Source organism: Equus przewalskii, chromosome 31, assembly GCF_037783145.1.
Source record: "Equus przewalskii isolate Varuska chromosome 31, EquPr2, whole genome shotgun sequence".
Classification (NCBI taxonomy): domain Eukaryota; kingdom Metazoa; phylum Chordata; class Mammalia; order Perissodactyla; family Equidae; genus Equus; species Equus przewalskii.
The window spans coordinates 4,330,471-4,351,333 of NC_091861.1; the positions used below are offsets into that span (position 1 = coordinate 4,330,471).

At 41.9% G+C, this 20,863-nt stretch overlaps 1 protein-coding gene across 1 annotated transcript in view; it reads right to left on the minus strand.

The window, feature by feature from the left end:
- Positions 1-20,863, minus strand: part of FMN2 (formin 2) — a 342,456-nt gene that overhangs the window by 167,835 nt on the left and 153,758 nt on the right. Inside the window, exon 8 of the mRNA XM_070602584.1 lies at positions 1,858-1,919. Coding sequence (XP_070458685.1) covers positions 1,858-1,919 — 62 coding nt within the window. The remainder of the gene's footprint in view (positions 1-1,857; positions 1,920-20,863) is intronic.

The window sequence follows — 20,863 nt, forward strand, 5'->3', positions numbered from 1 at the left end:
CCTCCACCAAAAAATTGTTCTCCTGACACAATGAAAGCCTGACCCATCAAAGTTTAACAACATCAAGAATATAAAGAAAACCACAAATTTAACTAGTGCCGGCTAGTACTTGGTTCCACTTTCATGGAGTATGACAATAAGAAATTCTGGGTAGCTATCTAGTCTGTCCAGAGTCAGAAACTTATACTCTATGAAATTAATTTACTTTGAAAGGCTAAAAACTTCCAAATAAAATATTCTAAATCACTGTAAAATAAATTTCCATCATAAATATGGCCGTCCCCGATGTTGTATATTTTTTCTGTATATGTTTCTGCATATGGATATACTAGGTGAAAATAAGCCATTCATGTGTCTTCATGTAATATACATACACACAAATGGACACACACATACATATATTATGTAATCCATAAACACATGTATAATGTATACACAAGATAAACAGTTCCACATACACCGACATCTCACATCATTACGATCTGTTGAAGAAATTACTTTCCCTGGTATTTCCTCATTTCTCCCATATGGCTCTTCTGGTTGGGAAAGGGTTGGGAAGAAAGATTCAAGAGAAATGAAACCTCTACCTTTAAATGGTTATGTTTTAAATATCTATTTCACTGGGACACTAATATACTAAATACATAATTTATTTTCTCCAGTTTTCCATCTTGTACAGAGAACCACATAATAAACATTCAAACCTTCCCTCTCAGTCCTCATTAGCGACTTAGTGGAACTGAGTGCCTGTGCTCACAATGCCGACTGGGTACCGACTCTACACCTGATGGATAGATTCCTGCGAGGCGTCATGAGAAATATTCTCTCTTACAAAGGTCTCAGTCTCACAGGGCACACCACATACACACAGGTTTAAAAAGTACCAAATTCCAGAGTGGACAAGCAGGTCAAACACACTGTCCTCGAGGGGGTGCTCAGGGAAGAGACAGTCTGCATCCACCACATACGTCTCCCAGAGCCAGAAATTCTTTGATGTGGCACAGAAAAGTCAAAGACTAACTAAGGCCACACCTCAAAGAGCACAGATGTTTAAATATCAGGCAGATCAGAAGCAAGTGCAGAAACAAAATGAAAAAAGAACCCAAACATATTAGAGAAAAAACAGGGCCACAGTGAGGTTTTCTCCAAGATATCATGAAAAGCACTGAAAAGAGAATTGCTTTCTTACTGTGTGGGTCAACGCTATTTAATACCATGCCCCAGATGAAACCATTTCACACACCACTGCACACTGCGCTTCCCAAGGGCACGGACCACACCACACTATGGTCACTCTCCTCTAGCACCTTACTCCCTTTTCCTGCCAACTTCTTAAGGAAAAGTGCTCCTAGATGAAGGCCTGAATGGCCTGCCACTTAGTGAAGTCAACTATGGCAGTTTAGAGAAATGGAGCCAGAAGGAATTAAAACCCAGTGACATCACCACATTACCTGTGTGACCTTGAGTGAGTCATTTAACCTCTCCATATCTAAGTTTCCTGACAGGTAGAATGGAGATAATAATAGCTTCCACGTGAGGATTAAATGAGTTGGTGTATAGAACAACACTCCACTCACATTAACCTCCACATAAGTACTGACTGTATTTCAAAAGAAGGAACATGGATGACCTCACATGCAACATGTTTTGAATCACAATCTTTAAAACTATGAGACCACACATTTGTTCTATATGTTCCTAGAAAGTATTGTAACAAATCCATACTTACATAAATTCAGCACTTCCAGATCCAATCTCCTCAGAGGACATTAAAGCAACAGGCATAGCTGTGTTGTACATTGACAAGTATTGTGTATGTATTATATACTTGCATATAAAATTCCTTCTATTACTCACATTCTCATAGAGAGCTTGAAGGGTCTCCAGGTCAACCACAGAATTGTCCAAGTTCACAACAGCTGCGGAAAAAAGACAAAAGAAAGAATATAAATTGCCATAAGCCAGCCGTGAAAAAACGTTTGACCATCTCAAACACTAGTGACCACCTCCAGCATGGTGCTCACGAGCCAGCAGGCAGAGGGTGCAGGGGCTCCACCTTCAATGCATCCACTTGCCCCACTACCAAGATGGCGCCCTAGGAAGCTTACTGGAGCCAGTGGCCAGTGTTAAAGCTCTCGCTTGCTCCACAGATGCGCAGTTCCATGAATATGGCCCAAAGGTCAAAGAGAAACTGTGAGTCTGTCTTTCATGGCCCAACTGAATAAATCTGAAAAATCTGCTTAATGCCAGAAAAATAGGCAAATCACTCATGTTATTGCCACATCCTAGTTTTATATCCATAAATGCTCATGTCCGCCAATTTATCTAAAGACACTTGACAAAGGCTAAATCTAGTCACTAACCTGGTGGATTTAGTATAATAACAGGAAATGCATCTATCGTTTCAACTCCTTAAAGTGCTATAATCTAGGGACAATTCTTTGATTATGGTGTTATTAGCACAGATGCATCCTTAGAAATCCATCCATAATATACAAACTAACCATGCTCAAACAACAAAGAGGGAGAACGGATAATCGAAAACTGGCAATATCTTCTCAAATGCATTTCTTGGCCCAGGAAATGTACTGAATTCTGGAGCCGGTGTGTTTTATTACTTAGTTTGGCATAGGTTAGTCAAAGCATTCTGCATTACCCACGTGCATGTCAGCTAGAAATGAGATGAATTTGCCCCGAACAGATTTCTGCCAAGTAGCCAGTAGGATTAAAGATTTCTGGGAGAATATCACAAAGTAGATAACCACAAATTGGCTAGATTTATTTTGATAATTGAGGCACTTTACGATGTCTTTTTTTCAACACAAAGTACACGAGACATTTTCTAGTCGACTCTGGCAAAATCCCAAGAAAGAATCAGGAAAGATGAGCAAAATGGAGGCAAAAGATGGACAGGAAATCTAACTCGGATAATTTAGCATTTCTACTTGAAGATGGGAACAGAGCTCAGATTCACCAACAAATATTATACCAAGTAGAATATGATACTTCCGCCCTAATAATATTCCACTATCTCAAAAACAAAATTAGGTCTCAAATATAAATCTAAGGATCTGATTCAGATTCATAGACAAATCTTTTTACTCCTTAACCATGTAAGGCAAACATATCACAAACCGTTTAATGTTTCACAGTACTAAAAGCATAGCCTGACTCACTCTGACTATATTTCAAAAATTAATTAAAAGAGATTAACAAATGATTTCCACTGGAGGTAATATGGCTATAAATAATGTAACAAAACGCATAAAACCAAAATAAAGATAGCAAATTCATGTATGGAATTACCCTCTATACATTTGTGCAGAGTCTAGCCCTTAAAGAAAATCTTACAATGAACCCAAAGGTCTCTGACTTCGAATTCATTAGCTAATAATCCAGTATTTCTACATTCCTCTGATGACACAGCGAGAAATTGATTGGAAAACTATGAAGGAAATGCCAGTAGTCAACTTAGTGTAAGATTTCATTCTCAGAACAAGGAAAAGAAACACAATAAAATCATTCATGCTCAAGTCAAAGCTCATAAAAGACACAATTGCCCTCTGACTTTATCCATCATTTTAAAACATAATATTATTTCTACAAGTTTTCCCAACACGAAACTTTACTTGTGAACATACTGCGGTTTCTTATCTTTTTATCTCATCAACGTCAGCTCCTAAAGAATATCTTAATAAATGTCATACAATCCTAAGCAAGTCCTCAAAACGTCTTAATCTATAAAATCTCATTTTTTAATCATCCACAGAAATCTTCAACAGAAAGCAACACTATTACTACGCCTCCACACAATTTCCTCTTAATCGGATTCACAGTTAAGAGATGCTAACACAATGCAGTGGGAATCCGCGGTTTTGAGGGAATAATACAGTCATGCTTCAGTAGCTGAAAAGAAAGGAAGATTAGATCCTGGCAGACAGAGGGATGCAATGACAGGAGTTCTAGATAAGAAATAGAAGTAGAAGATGTAAGTGGGGAAAGGTTAAGCCTATTGAGGGGCAACATTTCCTCAATTTGAAACGCACATTTCAACATTTCAGACGCCAGAACTGAGACTAAAATTCATATACTACCAAATTTCTAGTAGTGTTTTCTATCGCTCCCTCCCTTAAAATCTGTGATGAGATTGACAGTGCATTTTCAGCAAAGGATCTGGCGCGTGGTTGGTTAATGTCATTTCCCATGCCAGCTCTCACAAAAGTTCAACTCCTCTGGTTCTAATAACCCTTATTATCTAACCCAAAGTCAAACGTTTCTTTTTCTTCTATTTTTGTCCCAGTGCCCTCATGTACCAAAAAGAACAAATGCAACTGCATTTGTGACGGGCTGGCACCTTCCGTCTGAACGATGACTATCAGAACTAAATGTACATCCCGACAGACAGCTCTTGGGTGTTGTCCATACACTCTGCCTTCTCCGCTCAGCTTTGAAACTAATAAGCATGAGACTCAGATTTCAGAACATAAATAAATCCAAAGTTTGTAAGAATATTCAGTGATCAATCTTTAATTCAGATTACTTTATTCTCTAATACTCAACTAAGTGCGAATGTGATTTACACTTCAGGTTAGAGGCCAAATATTTCACACGCATTTCCTCCTCTTTGTTCTGGACCTTCAGGAACACCCATCATTGTCTGGGACTCATCACATTCCCACCCATCCATTCCCCTGCAGGCCTGTAAAGCAGTTTTAATTACTTTCCCATAAAATAGATATAAATAAATGTTACTTCAAATTTAACCAAGCAGCATCTGTTCTGTTTTTACGTGGAAGGGTGCAAGGACTGAGGAGATGTTAAGAGGAAACTCTGGTCTTCTTTGCACATTAAAAGATTATTCATTTATTTATAAAGTATGCTAACTTTCCAGGATTAAAACACAGAGAGATTTTTACTAGTCTCTTTAAACAACCGTAAACGACCATGTGTTAAGAATCCTCCAGGCCAAAATGGATAGCAACTTTATTTTTAAAGCTTTAAATTTTATAAAATGCCAATGACGTGATAAAGCAGAACACAGAACTCTTTCTGGCTTTTCTACCAACAGGCTGTGTGTCTTTGATCAAGATATAAGCTTCTCTGAGGCTTAATCAAGCGGGATAATAACTTTGTAGCACATATTTATCATGTGGAGAAAATGGTTTTTTAGTAAGAAGGATAATTCAAGAAGTCTTGAAACAATATATGTAATTAATTTTAAAATGTAAATTATCTGTGAACACGTTGGTTAGAAACTAGAGACAGAGCTGGGAATGTGCTAGATTAAAATTAGGTTCAAGATTAAATATTTGCTTTCAATAATTAAAAGTTGGGACCACAAATAGTTCTTTTCTTCATAAACTCCATTGGGACGCGCTCACTGAAACCCAATACCCTTTTAAGCCATGTCGTTGCAAAATGAAGAATGAAATAGCCTATTTTAGAAGTCAAATAGTCAATTTAATTTAACCTAAGATATTAAAAATGTCTCAAAATGTCCAATCAGGAAAAAACAATCTACTTTCTTTTGATTTTAAGATATTGTATTTCATAAAAAGAATTACAAAAAGAGCAACTCAAAACGACCAAGGATTACAGCTCCAACGTAGGAAATGTTTGTGTGCTGGACACATGACATTGTGTACACGTGTATATGAGCAGGTGACAATCATATGTCTAGATCACATTCCCTGGACACATGGTCTTTGCTGCTAACGTGTTCTGCATAGCCGCCTTCTACGACACCAGACACATGGGTCATGTTTCTCGTTCTAACTTACCACAACATTAGATAACCCACAGACTAGAGCGTAAGGCAACATCCCTGTCTGAACGTGTGCAGGATAAAAAGAATCCTGTCTCCACTTTCAGTCACAGAATGGCACAGAAGGAAAAGGGCCATATTTTAAGAGCTTGTGTTAAAAGAAACTCATGTAAAACAAAACAAAAGTTCACAAAACATTATTAGCCCCGTTTATAAATGTTTCAAGTGTTTTGAGTAGCCAGACAAAGTAGTTCACTTTATTGGTATAATTCAATATGATGTGATCAGCCCCATTCAATGCGACAGTCTGAGCCACGGAACACTGTTAGTGCCTGCCTTACTCCAATCTTGATTTCCTTGTTAGTCTGGGGTCTCCTGGAAGGGACAAGAGTAGTGCTCTTGATGGCCTCTTCTCACCCTCAGCTCTGAACACTATCCCCGCCACTGTGGTCTCCTGCCTTAATCCCCCCTCCCTCCAATATGATCTGCTAAAGTGGAGGCAGAGACCCCCAAAAGAAAACCTCACAGTGTTTATTACCAGGTGTATTTGTTATCCATTTCCGCAGAGCAAAATGCACTAAAGCTTAGGGACTTAAAACAACAAACACAAATTATCTCACAGGTTCTGTGGGTCAGCAATCAGCTGGAGTCTAGCCAGGCATCTTTGCCTCATGGACTCTCACCGGCCTGCAGTCACGGTGTTGGCTGGGCTGCGGTCTCACCTGAAGGCTCCACAGGAGGATCCGTGCCCCATCTCACGTGGTTGTTGCCCGAATTCAGTTCCTCAGACCAAGGGCCTCAGCTCTTCACTGGCTGTTGGCTGGAAGCCTGCCTCAGTTTCTCCCTGGATGAGTCTCTCCATAGAGCAGCCCACGACAAGGCAGCTGGTTTCCCTCAGACTGAGAGAGGGCCATGCAAGACAGGGCCACCTTCCCTTTGTAACCTACTCTGGGAAGCGACATCCCACCACCTCTGTCATAGCCTATTCATCCTGAGTCTCTAGGTCCAGCCCACATACAAGGGGAGGAGATCACACACGAGTGTGACTACCAGGGGGCGGGGACCTTTGCAGGCCCTCCGAGAGGCTGCCCACCACGCCAGGTGGCTAACTCGTGGCTGTTTCTTCCTTGGACTTGAACTCTCCACTTGTGGCTCTCCATTGCCCTCTCCCATTTATTAATTTCACTGCTGTTTTCACCTCCCTATTAGGCTCCAAGTTCACAGAGGACACGGGAGGCATCACAACTCAGTGGCAAGATGCAATGCACTGGTCGAGAAAGCTGCCTTCCTGCATCCGTGAGGCATATCACGTGAGCTGAGCCTCCTAAACTCCAGGAGAGAGCCCTCTCCAGGGCACAGGAGAGGAGATCTACAGAGACCCAGAGACACGAGACGCCAGGGACAGACCCTGCCCTCGACAGTTCCGTGGTCAGCCTGAGTCACTGCTGTGTCCTTCTCTGTATCTAGATGAACCTAGCACAGAAGAGGGTTGGGAAAACATGCCCGTTGAATGTTGAAAGGCTGAAATAGGCTGAGGTTAGTAATTCCCGAAAATTAACTAACTTCACCGGATAAAGTGAGTATTCCTCGAGAGAACCTGATTGTCCTTTCATTAACAATGAAATTCACTCTAGCTGACTTCAGAGTTCAAAACATAAAATATACAGACCATAATATGTAATGCCAAATCGCCATCTGACAAACAGCACTGGACGGCAATGGGACACAGCGGGCTCTGGAGTCAAACCGGCTCCACCACTTATTACCTGCATAACTAGAGACTCAATTTTCTCATCTGCAAAATGGGCCTAATAAGAGCACCCATCCTATAGGGTTCTTGCAGGAGATTAAATTATACAAGTAAGACACCCAGAAGCAGTGCCAGGCACAGGGCACACACTCAAAAAACGTTGGTGGTCATTGTTATCATTATTCTGGCCCCTTTAACATTCCTATACAGAAAATAGTTTACTAATATCTTTCCAAATCAGTATCGTGGAGAGATTTTAGACAAACTAGGTTGAAAACATTCTCAGCAAAAAGGAAAATGACAGTTTCAGTCGTACTGACAGAATCCTGGGAAGTCAAACAAGCCCCACGTCAAAACCCTCGACACTGATCTTGGGGAAGGCAGGCGGGAAGGGAGCAGAGCCAGCAGAAGCTCCAACACCATGTGAGTGCAAATCACCCCATGTTCACAGTTCACGCCCTCTTCTCACTGACAGTCAAGAAGAGTGTGAGGGCTTCGAGAAACCTTCTTCACCCCACGTGGAATTCAGAAGCCACAGGAAAAGCTAAGATGAAGTCAGCCTCGCAAACTGCTGAGAAGCAAAGATCTTTGTTGGAGTAGAAACGCATCTTAAGTAACAGATCAGAAGCATCTCGTATTTAAAATAGTTCCAGGCTCATCATCATACCCTAGCCACCAGGAACCAAAATTCCCTGAGAGAGCTCTTTCAGGAATTGCAAGCAGCTTGTTGTTATATTTTAAAATCAGGGGAAAGGATATATATGAAGTTAATTTCTACTTCACTGCATACTTCAGGGAAATAGAAAATCTCACCTTTTGAGGGGAAGTAGTTCCTATGCAATTTATCTGACAATATTTCTCTCTTTTGTAAGTGCAATATAAAACACTTGGGGATCTGCAGCCACGTAAGCTTCCCCATCTAGAGGAGCTCACAACACGGGGAAGTGAAAAGACAGCAACAAATTATTACACTCCACTGTGAGCGCCAAGTAGAGCTCGTACAAATGGGAGACACGAAAAATAGAATCGTCACCTGGCAAACTCCTCAGAGTAACAGACAGATTGAAAGTTAATGAATAATTGATGGTCTAAATCCTAATAGCATCATCTGACATTCAAACGCTTTGTTTTATCTGAACTGTAACGCCTGTATTTTGATGAGAAGCATCTTTGGTTAAGATGGCACAGCCAACACATGCGTCCTGTTCTGCTCGCTCCTAAAGTTCCACTAAAGCAAAAGGAAAGAGATTTTTTTTTAAGATACACTCATAAGGACTGAAAGAAACAAGAGATGACAGCAACAAAACATGGAAGCTAATTGTACCTGATGGAGCAGACCAGAAAGTGATGAATCCACAGCTGTCAGTGGGAATGCTGAGAACAGACCCAGAAGGCCAACGAGATGGCAGCACCAGAGACCAATCCGACTGAGGGTAAAGGGTGAGTCCCAGAAATAAGGAACACTGGGTGAATGGTGTCAGTCAGTTACATCTCCAGTCCAAAAACGCCCTCCCCAGCTCCGTCAGGCATATTCTCTTGAGAAATTAAAACAGTCTGTGCAAAGAGATGGCAAGCGCAGTTGCAGGCCAGGGCACCATAAACACAGGGACCATCTGCAGCACTGCATGTGGAATACAGAACCCCCAAACGCCAGGCAGCCTTCTTCTCCAATTTGGGGCCCAGAACACTGCCAGACAGACCCTCCCTCTCCCAGGCCAGACACTGGAAGTCTGGGGCATCTCACCACCCAAGAGAAGGAACAGAAGCTAAAGCTTTCGGTGGCTGCCCAAGGAGTAATGTACTCAGATAACGTTCCAGTGAACTCAAGGCCAACAGCCGTGCAGGGGGCTCACAAGCTTCTCACCCGCTTCCCCCGCCCACTTTTAAGCTCGGACAGCCAAGGACAAACTCATCTGCAGGATGCTTCCAGCACGGACGCTAGAGACCAAAAACAGGGAGAAGCCAAGACAAAACTAAAACGCCCCCATATACTCCAAAGGCTTGCCTGTACTTGCTGTTCCCACGTTCTTCTCTGCCCTCTACTTCCTAATCCTACCTCATTCAGCTTTTGCTCTGATTACTGAGTCACCGGCAACTTCGAGCCTGTGAATTGCACCTTTCCCAGCTCCCGCAGCGTCTGATACGGTTAACCGTTCCTTCCTCCTGATACGTCCCGCTCCCAGGACGCCCCCCGCCCCAGCCCCCGGCCTCTTCCTCCTACTTGTAATGCTCCCCACTCCTGTCTCCTTCGCTGGCCCCTTCTCTCCCCAGCCTCTTATTTTTGGCAGATCCCAGGGCTCGATCAACATCCCTCTTCTCCCCTCTCCCTACACTCACCCCTTGGTGGTCTCCTCCAGTCTCTCGGCCTTAATCTAATAATAGAAGTATTTCCCTCTTCTTACCCAACTACATTTGTGGTTGCCTCTGGGTTTCACAAAACCAAACAATATAATGTTGGGGCACACTTACATAGGTGGGCGAGAAACGGCAAGTGATTAACACAAACTGAGGACAGATTGGGGAGGGACGGAGATTTTTAAAAAGAGTATCTGTATTCTGGTGGAATTAAAGAGAAATAAGAGCTGAATTCCAAAATCTTTGATTTATTAGAAAGTGAAATGAAGGACACAGGGACTAGATGAGGGGAACAATGCCATTCATTCATGTTTGTTTAGAACTTAGTCCTCCCTCCAGGTTAAAAGTTTGGTTCATTTTAGGCTAATGTAGGGAGGGATGTCAGCCATTTAGAGTGTGGTGATGAAGATATTTGAAATATGAATCAATTCTTGACAATTAGCCACTTGACAATATGGCAAAAGTGTTAAATATATTTGTACTAGTTAAAAATTGTTTTCAGTTGCAAAAAGAATACCTGACTAAATAATGACAAACAAAATTGAGATATGTTGGTATTGACTCAGGGGCTAAAAAAAAAGGTGACGGCCAGAAATTTTTAATGGTCTTTAAATGTCTTTTCCTCATGTGGAAAAATAGCTGCCACAGCTCCATCCATCACTTTCGCATTCAAGGCAAAATGGAGGAGGAAAAAGGAAAGCAACAAGAAGGTATGTGCAATGCCTATTAATTATGAATTCTTAGCAGACTTCTATTTATTTCTCACTGGCCAGAATAGTTTCCCATGGTCACCTAGAATCGAGGAGAAGCTGAAAAGTGTGGATAACGTGGACAAACAGCTGTCTCTAACAAAATAGCAATTTCAAGCTCCAGCCTAAGTAATCTGTAAAACACTCCCTAACTACCAAGGTTCATAATGACCTCCCTGACCTCTTGCTTCCACCCTTTAGCATAAATACAAGTCACGGGACACATTTCTGACTTTCCTTCTTTTGTATGTATGTGCCCCGCCCTTCCAAGGAGATTTTAAAGAGCCTTGTATCAGGGACCTTATCTTAGATATCATCAGCCCACACCAGGTTGTTCCATGTATAGGAGAAAACTGAAAAAGCTTACAGTGCAAAAAACAAAAGTCATTACTGCACCTTCAGAGAGAAGCCGTAAGAGCTAAGCTTAAGAAACAGACGGTACAAGCCATGTGTTTGCATACCGGTCCCATAAACTGAAGGCAGCCACACCTGAGAAAGCAAACGCCAAATGCTAGCACAGGCAGCAACATCTGCTGCCAACAGCACTACAAGCATAACTGTCGATGTGATGATGAAGGAGAAACTGAGGCAGGAAGAGTGCGAGAGAGATTTCTAGAGGAAGGGGGCTCCTCTTCCTCCTTCACATGTGCAGCCTGTGGTGGATGCAAACGGTCAGTTTTCACTCACTCAGGAGCTTCTAGTACTGCCTTAATTGTCCTGCCAGGAAGATACACAAAGGAAAAAGAAGGGAAAAATCAGCTTGGTAGAAATGCCTAGAATTATTATCCCTAAATTTGTATTTAAAACTCAATAAAGCATAGAAACCCTTGCTAGTGCCTGTCACTGTGCAAGCTGACGACAATGGAGTCCAGAATCGTGGACAGCATTCCTTCGTGGGGAGCACTACTGCATTAATCCCCGCCTGAAAATCCACACACCTGGGGGGTTACTTTAAAAACTGTCAAAATGTATCACTTCACAAAGATTTCCTAGAGATGCACTCATGCAATTTTTAAAATTTTGTTTGATTTTGCTCGGCTTAACCAAACACATCCAACAATTTATTGAAACTAACATTCCTCAGAGGAAGACACTTGGTACTGTATTCATCTGAATATTTCACTTGATAATAAAATGCAACCAGATTTGCGTTCTTTACACATCCGACCATCAACCGTGCTCGAGCACCTGGGAGCGCAGGCCTGTCCCACACACGCACACACGGCACGCCCGCACCGTGGGAAACCTGCTAGAATACATGATGCTGCCGTTTTTAAAACACGTGGGAACACGCGAGCTCTTGAATGATACTCCAAGTAACTCTGTATTATCTAAAGACCACAATAAATTAAATGGCAAATATACCAAGAGCATTCTTTTTTTTATTCCAAATTAAAATGGTGGCATTCCATTCCTTATATTCATAAGATTTCTCAATTTTATTATTGCCCTTCCTGTTCAAGTCCTCAGCAGATATGAACGTATTTACTAGGAAGTTTTAATTTGCCAAAACAGTGACTTAAAAGTCTTGGATTGCACCAACATGACTTCAAACCTCAAACCTCGTGATTTGGATTCAGACCTGAATTAAAAGCATGGCCCCGTGACTTACCAGTTGTGTGTCTCTGGAGAGACTCGGCAAGACTCTGAGTCTCAATGTATTCACATGTGAAACGGGTATGTTGATGGTAACGCCATCCGCTCCCTCAAATGGATATTGTAAGGATTAGAGGTAACTCCTCACTGTGTGGAACACGGCCCTCCCACGGCAGCCCCGGAAAGGGAAGGCTCTTAGCTCTAAATGTCTAAATATCATATACACCTTCGTAGATATAATCGCTCTTATGCAACAAATTATAAATCAGAAAATAAAGGGGTACTTTATGTTATTGTTTGGGCCTGACACGTAAAAGAGGGGCAGCACATCAGAACCACACATCTACATCCAACTGGCTAACTCCTAGCCATGCTAGAGGCCGAACTGAACTCCGCGAACATGTGCCCAAGGAACACTGGGAAAATGGGTCGTTTTCAAATCAGCAGGCGGCGTACAAACTATTCTATAGTCATGAAATGCACAAATATCAATAACACCTCAAAGGTGTTATTTAAAAAAATGGCACTTAGTGATATAATATTTGTCCACTACTTATGACACACAAATAAGAATTCGCCAATGAAATAGCATGACATTGAAAGAGAACCATTTAACTATGAGATGAACTATATTCACTTGAGAAAGATGTTTTAAATATCAGCAATTGATGCATTAAATACAAAACATGAGTATTAATCTACAAAGAAAACATAGTGTCTCCTTGAAAACATGGTTCATTCATTCCTTCCTTCACTGAACAAATATTCACAGAGTGCTAAGTCCGGGCCAGGCACTCTTCTCAGGCCCAGGGGTAAATCTGCCAGCTTCTGCCCTTGCAGAGTTTAAACATTATTAGCAAACTATTAAAATACTGTATGTCCTAGAAAAGAATAAAATTGCACTTTTATAATATCCTGTAATTAAAATCCCATTCATTTATACTATTTTCTCTTTTCAGGCAGTTTAAGCTGTGGTAAGCTACAGACAGTGAAACGCCAGAGTTCGACAGATTTTGTACTTAGGCTATATAAAGAAAGGCTTTCCTGTTGGGAAAAAATAAATGTGATACCCAATCCACCACTGGTACATCTCAAGCCTACTTGCTTATACAAGGTTAACGACATAAGTTCCTGATTAAGTCAGAAGGCTCATACACCTATGGGCCTTGTTTATAAGAGCTGTACCAGTTAAATTGTTAGAGAACAAATGCATTTTGTTTGAGTCAGTATGTCGCCTTCTTGTCTAGGCAGGGGAAAAAAAATGGATACCAAGACTGTAATCCTTTTGGAATAAAATCTTTAAACGCAAACATGATTGCCATTGTAGACTGTTTAATCTAGCGATATTGTATTTCATTTCTGTTTTTGGAGAGGTTTGTTGATTTGACCATACCAAGTACGGTTCGGGGCTTATCTCAACTGTTTAGATAAGATTTATTTGACTTTGGCAGGTGACAAAATCTAGCGTGTGGAATAAAGAAGGTAGAAAAAAAGACTGGCACATTCCCAGATAGTGTTTATTTTAAGCACAGTGTATAGATGAGCAAGGAGTTTCAAACAACGCACTGTACTTTGTGTAAAACTTCCACTGTCTGTTGAATGTTTTCCGTAAACCAGCGCTGCAAAATGTCCTTTACTGGGCAGGGCGGACTGCACCTTCTTGCTTAGGTAAACATTTACGCTCTTGTAAAACAGAGCTTATTGAGTCTCCCTGGAAATAGGACCCTAACTCTGGGATCACACTGGCCACTGTTTGCTACACACGCTCTGAAAAGGGAACAGTGTTCAATCTATTTTGAATGTAAGCATACAGTGCTCCCTAAATACAGAATATATCAGAAATTTAAAATGCCTTATGTCAAAATAACTTTCATACAGATAATAATCATACTTTTTCCAGCATAATGCTAAACAAACATGTCTGACCTTGAAAGAAACCCAAAACAGAAAGCTTGAATTTACAAACACAATGATTATAATTATGGTATAAGGAAAAAATATCGTTTTTAAAATCATTCGCTTAAACATGCACTTACATAGCACCCTTTGTGTATTATATATTAGCAGACATGTGGAGGTAGGGAAAAAGACCAAGAAGTTTAGTCACTGAAAATTAAAAATTCAACAAAAAATAAAGAAAGCTTAGTTGTGAACTTATACGGCTGAGAATATCACAGCTTATATACCAAAACTGGACATGTGATGGTAATTCCTTCCATTGTACTACGAGATGACTTTGACGAACAACTTAGGTCTCATGACTACTTTTCCAAAATATTTAAAAATATGAAAAATCTAAAGAACACATATGATATTTATCATGCTCCCCGAGGAATAATTTCGTGGTTTACTTAACTCAACGTATAGTTAATACGTGCCAAAAATGTGATGCACTGGTTTATATGTATGTTAAGTCCTATTTTGTCATTTGTTCAGTTAATGTTTTTCTTTCTTCTCTTTTGACGCATATACTTGTGTGTAAGGATTAGTTTAATGTTTCATTGTCTAGAGGAATGAGGGATCGGTTAAATACAGGAAGGAGTTCCAAATATTAAGACTTCTCTGATGCGCTTCTAATGAATAACAAGTTGCTTCTAAGTAAAATAGAAAGCTTTCAAATAGAACATGGAACTGCCTCTGTTCTAATTCATCCGCTCACACTTTTGAGCCTTCATTGAACGCCGGCAGCTGTGGTGAGGGCAGCCCACCGCTGGAGGACTGGCCCTTCTTCTCTCTACCGCCCTGTCGTGCTGCCATCTCCAGCGCTCAGTAACCACCACACGCTGCTCCGGCGACGCCTGACCAAGGAGACTATCAATTGTGCTGCTCCCACCCCCTTCTTCCTTCGTTACTTTACCTATGCAGTGACTGTCAGCATTTCTGCGGCTGCAAACGCCCCACAAATTTTGATTTGATTGAGCAAGATGCACTCATCCTTCTCGTGGCTTATAAATTATTTTTTTAATTAAAAGAAAACTCCTTTTATTGTCCGAGCTTCCTGATACCCCTTGATCCCCAGTAATATGTGCAAATAGTGAATAGCAAAACACAGGATGGGCATCAGTGCTAAGGAGAGCTCTAGAAGGAAGCATTGGTAGGAGGAGAGATTTAATTTATCTTGGGTACCGTGAATTTTCACTACAGATCTGCTACAATACATAACACAGTTTCCAAGCCTCTTCTCTCCCCCTTCCCACAACTCGATAAAAATTACAGTTCAAGCTGAAGGTGCTTTAGGAATAGTAAATATCTTTTGAAGATTCCACCCAAAGAAGCAAACTAAAGTTTAGGAACTTTCTCCTAGTCCCATAGCTGTTGCCTCAACTGACCAGGTACCTCTTTCCACCATTATAAAAATTTGCTCATGTCTTTTCCTTAGCCGCTCCTGTATGTAAATAATCCCATAAAAAACTCTGCCATTACAAAACAATGCAGACTCCAAATTTCACAATGCCCACCCAGAGAATCTTATGTACTTTTGATTGTTCCTTATTTTCAAGCTGTAGAGCGTCCATCTGAACATATCTGTGTAGGGGACATAGTGGCTGGTGGCTACAACCCTCTGCCAAAGCACTTCACAATTTAGTCTCAGCTGAAGTCATGATCCTCATTGATCAAGAAGCAGCAATTTCCTACTACTCAGTTTCTCAGAGAATATCACATCTCCGTCCAGTCCCTTCTCTTCTGGGTGATGACAGAGGGGAGGAAGTGTATCGGCCCTGGCTGGCCAGGCTACCACAGGGGAGAACTCAGGCTGTCTTCCAGGATTCCTTTCTGGCACAGAATGAAAGAGTTAAATGTCGAGACTAGAAGTTAACTCCCCAGACTACATCATACTTCAACACTTTAACCCTCTCACTAAGAATTCTGAAATTACTACTCAGGAGTATCACAGATGCTAGAAAACCGATCATTGCTTCGTGACACCCGGGCCTGAACAGCAGACGATGGAATCCTTCCTCCAGAGACGGCGGCAGAAACAGGAGAGCTGGCCCGCGCTGCTCGTGAACGCTGCTCCACTGTGGGAGACAGGCGCCCTCAACCCCTGTGTGCACTGCTGCAAACTCAACTCACAAAGTGGCACTGAAGGGCAGACGTTAACATCTGTGTATCAGAACAGGAATTAGGGTTCAGGAGACCACTGATGAATGAACTGGAAGTAAATAATTCATCTCAAAACTGCAGCGTGCAGTTTTAGAACTATTCTAAACCTTTCCAACATTGCAAAAGATAGCAGAGCCTATTATAACTTAAATGTATATCTGGGTTTCATTTAAATGAACTCATTATTCTTAAATTTATTTTCTTTGTCAAACATTATAATTCAAAATCCTTAACTCAGTTAAATAAGGTAATATTCGCAGATCCAAGTATTTAATGTTGAGTGAAGCATCATTTTTTTTTTTTTTTAACGTAATAGAATATGGAAAGGTTACTGATAGGGCTTTCAAATTCCACCCTGTAACTAACCATTAGGAAACTACCATTTGTTGAGTTTCGGTGTAGTATTAGGACTAACACCCACCATTGTCTGAAAAGACTATTAAAATTCTTCTCCCTTTTCGGCTACATATCTGTGTAAGGCCAGAATTTCTTCATACATTTCAACCAAAACGACCTACAGCATCACAAGGAATGCCGAAGCAGATACGACACTCTGGCTGTCTTCTCTTAACCCAGACCAGAAAGAGATTTTCAAAAATGTGAAACTATTTTGTCTGAGGCAGAATCTTGATGAAACACGTCTCCATTCTCAATTTAATAATTTCTTTTTCAAAGGCAGAAAGAAATCACCACCACACTGAAATACAGCAGTCCGGGAGCATGATGAGTAACAGGTCTAAAACAGATTGATTATACCAGATTTAAAAAAAAAAATTCTAAGAATTAAAAGAAATGTGTTTGCTTCCAGAGGAAATAATTAATATCAACCTGGATACTGTAAATCACTCAATTTGTATTCTCTTCCAAATGGTCATTATGACAAATTTTCAACGTTATCCAATACAATGGTAATCAATTTTCTGTTTACATTCAGTTACCAGCATTTTGTCTATGGACATAAATATTTCAAATCTATCTTCACATGAAAGTTAGAAAATCAAGAAAGCTACTCCCGTTTAGGTTCCTTTTTATGGGAGAAATAATTATTTTATAGAGGAACCAACTGCTCAGTGGTAATAAGGTAAATACATAATTGGATTTTAAAACAACTTCTAATTATCTACTCTAAAAGTCAAGTTTCTTGTGAACTAATGTCAAGTTTGATGAGCAAATGAGGAAAAATGAGGAAAGCCTGGGCATTCTGCCCCCTTTCCAGACAAAACCACTAAAAGTATATAATATGCTCAATATAAATATACCTCTCTTTGCTCTTCACTTTTCACTTGATCTAATTACTAATCCATCTGGAATACTCTAAGCAACATCACAGCAGATTCGAGTACAATACAATCTTGAGGGTGTTGTGAAAACTCTCATATTTGGGAAGCTGAGTAGCTCAGCAGATCCCGTGCCTTGAGGACCACGATGGCCAATGTCTAGTTTGGAAAGGAGTTTGGAGAAGGCCATAAACACTGACGCGTGCCGCAGAAAATACTTGCATCTTCCACCCACAACGTTAATTGTTCCTTTTCCTCTGGCTGAGGTGAAACTACGGATTCCCACAATGCTCTCACTTGACCGACCCACCTGAAGGACATGAGTCTCCTCTACGAAAACCCCAAGGTAGGTTCACAGTTTTCTCTTGTCAGTCTCACCAGGACACATGATCCACTGACCCCCTCGCATTAAATCGTCCCTCAGCTCCCTTCCTTATGTCCTAATACACATTTTTAACCATGCACCGTTATTTACTCCCTCTCTGGCATGTACATGCTCTTTTGCTCCCCTACGCTTCCCTTGAGGTGTCATACTACAACGGGAAACCTCGAGCTTTGTTAAAATCACCTCTTAACCTACCGGCCACATGCATGCCTCACAGGTGAACACCGCTGCGAGAAACTACAAACCACCCTTAAATTCATGGCCACTAACCTCAAGTGGGCCCTTCACTGCTGCCCAATAGTCATACTGTAATTTCCCAATCAGTCACCCTCCCTTTCTGCTAAAGAACCTTTCTCCTCCCTCCTCAAGCCTCCAACACCTCCTCAACCTTCTGGTTCTCAGTTGCTAACCTTGTTCTTACTTCACTGAGTAACCAGGAGCAATTACAAGAGCACTCCCAGAAGCCCCAGTCACCAGCTCTCAGAACCTCCCTGCACCTGGGCTGGATATTCTTCCCCCTCCGGTGTTCCTATGGAAGGACCATCAGTGCCCAACTGAGGCCAACCCTTCCACTTGGCACTCATTCCCCTCCTCTGCCCCTCGGCAGGGCATCCCTCATAGCAATGACCCCTCTCTCCTAAATGCTTGATTCTTCCAGTCCTGAGGGATCACTCACATGCCTAACAAACATGTTATACCTTCTCTTACCTTAAGAACACTCATTCTTGACCCCAACTCCCCACACCAGCTACTGGGCCAGTTTCCTGCAACTCCTCTCAGCAAGGACTCCACACACACCTTCTCCAAATCGCGCTCCTCCTGTTCTCTCGTAAATAAGTAAGGCTCTGGCCTCCACCACTCCACCCAACTGCTCCTGTCAAGGTCCCCACAACCACCACTTAACTTGATCTATCAGCAACATTTGACAGAGCTCTCTTTTCCTTGGAAAACTTTCTTCACTTAGTTTCAAGAAGAAACACTCGCGGTTTTCCTCCAACCTCAAGTGGCAACTTCTCAGTCTTTGTTGGTTCTTTCTCTTCTCTCCGCAGCCTCTTATTGCTGAACTCCAGGGCTCGATACTTAGATTTCTGCTCTTCCCCATCTACACTACCTCCCTTGGCTTAAAGACAATCAAGATGCTGATGAATCTCATTCTGTCTCACCAGTCTGAACCTCTTTTCTAACTGATCTTCTATTTCCAACTGTCCTCCACCTCTACTCCCACATCTAACAGGTATCTTAAACGCAACATGACCCAAATGGAACTCCTCATCTTCCCCTCTCAAATCGGCTCCTTCTCAAGTTTTCCTCATCTCAGTAAATGGCAACTACACCCTTCCATTAACTCAGGCCAAAAGCCTGGAGTCCTCTCTGTTTCTCATCAGTCTACACCTAATCCATGAGCAAATTCTGACGCCTCCACCTTCACAGCATATTCAGAACCTGACTACACCTCACCATCTCTACTGCTCCCACTCGCTCCAAGCCACCACCATCCTGCGTCTGGGACACTGCAATTGCCTCCTTCTGGTCCTCCTGCCTGCCGCCCTTGACTACTATTTTCTACATGGCAGCAGAGCAATCTGCTAACGAGATGAGTTGGACTTACTACTCCTCTGCCTAAACCCTCTAACAGCATCCTGTCTTTCTTGGAGTCAAAGTCAAAGTCTTTCCAAAGGCAAGAAGGCCCTACACGATTTGTCCTCTTCCCCCTCCACCCCCATTATTTATCCAAACACATTCGCAAACTTTTCTGCCCCTTGATCACTCTCTCCAGACACACTCAGCAACTCGTCCTTTAGTGTCCCCAGGACATTCCCACCTCAGGGTCCTTGCCCTTGCCTGGTTCTTCTCGCTACATGCTCTTCCCTCTGACGTTCATGAGGTTCCTTTTCTCACACCCGTACCATGTCACTTTCCCATTGAGGCTCTCCCTGACTCCTCCCTCCCCCTCACTCTGTGCTCCCTTATTTCCATTCTCCACTTTTGTTTATTTCCCCCATGGCATTTATCACTATTTGACATAGCCTACATTTTGCTTTTTTTTTTTTTAATTGTTTTCTCCCCTACTGGAATGTAAGCTCCACATGGGCATGGATTTTTTTTTTGTCTCTTTTGTTCTCCTTTCTGTATCCCAGTGCCAGGAATGCAGCTTGGCACAAAGTAGGTCCTCAGTAAACATCTGAGGGAATGAATGATTAAATATTGGAAGAAATAAAGGCAGGCAGGGAAGAGGACAGCAGGAATGAATGAATCACAATCCCCCTGATATGAACGCCAATGCTGCCATCTTTCTTTGTGATAAGAACACGGGCTAGTGGTTACAACAGTAAAACTGGTCGTTCTAATACACTAACACTCAAATGAAAATACGTTACTAAGGCGATCACAGTCTTTGAGTGCTTTCTCCTCCTCATCCCTTTAATTGGTACTGAAGTCGGCCACAGAGAGACCCCCCTCCACTCTGCAGCTTTCTCTGGGAAAGCGCATGAATCATAGAACTGACAGAAGACAGGACAGGTAGTGATAACAGAAGGAATTTTAAAGCAAATCCTCCAAGATATCCATCAAGTAACCTCTCTGTAGCCTTCACAGCAGTCTTTGTCTCCGTGTGTCTCGATTCCCTACCGCCCACTGCACCCCCCCCCCCACCACACACACACATAGTGTAAACGTGTGCACCAGCTGGATGCACAAGACTGGAGGCAGCCTGCGAAGAGCAGCTCTAGTCGCTGCCAGTAGATGGCTTTTACAGTTATGAACCATGGAGAAAAAAGTCCTGGATCATTTTTTCCAGCTTAAGGCACTGACACAATGCTAACACGGAGAGCTCTCAGGAAGCCCAGTGCGGGGGTTCAGAGCACAGGCTCCAGATCCAGAGCA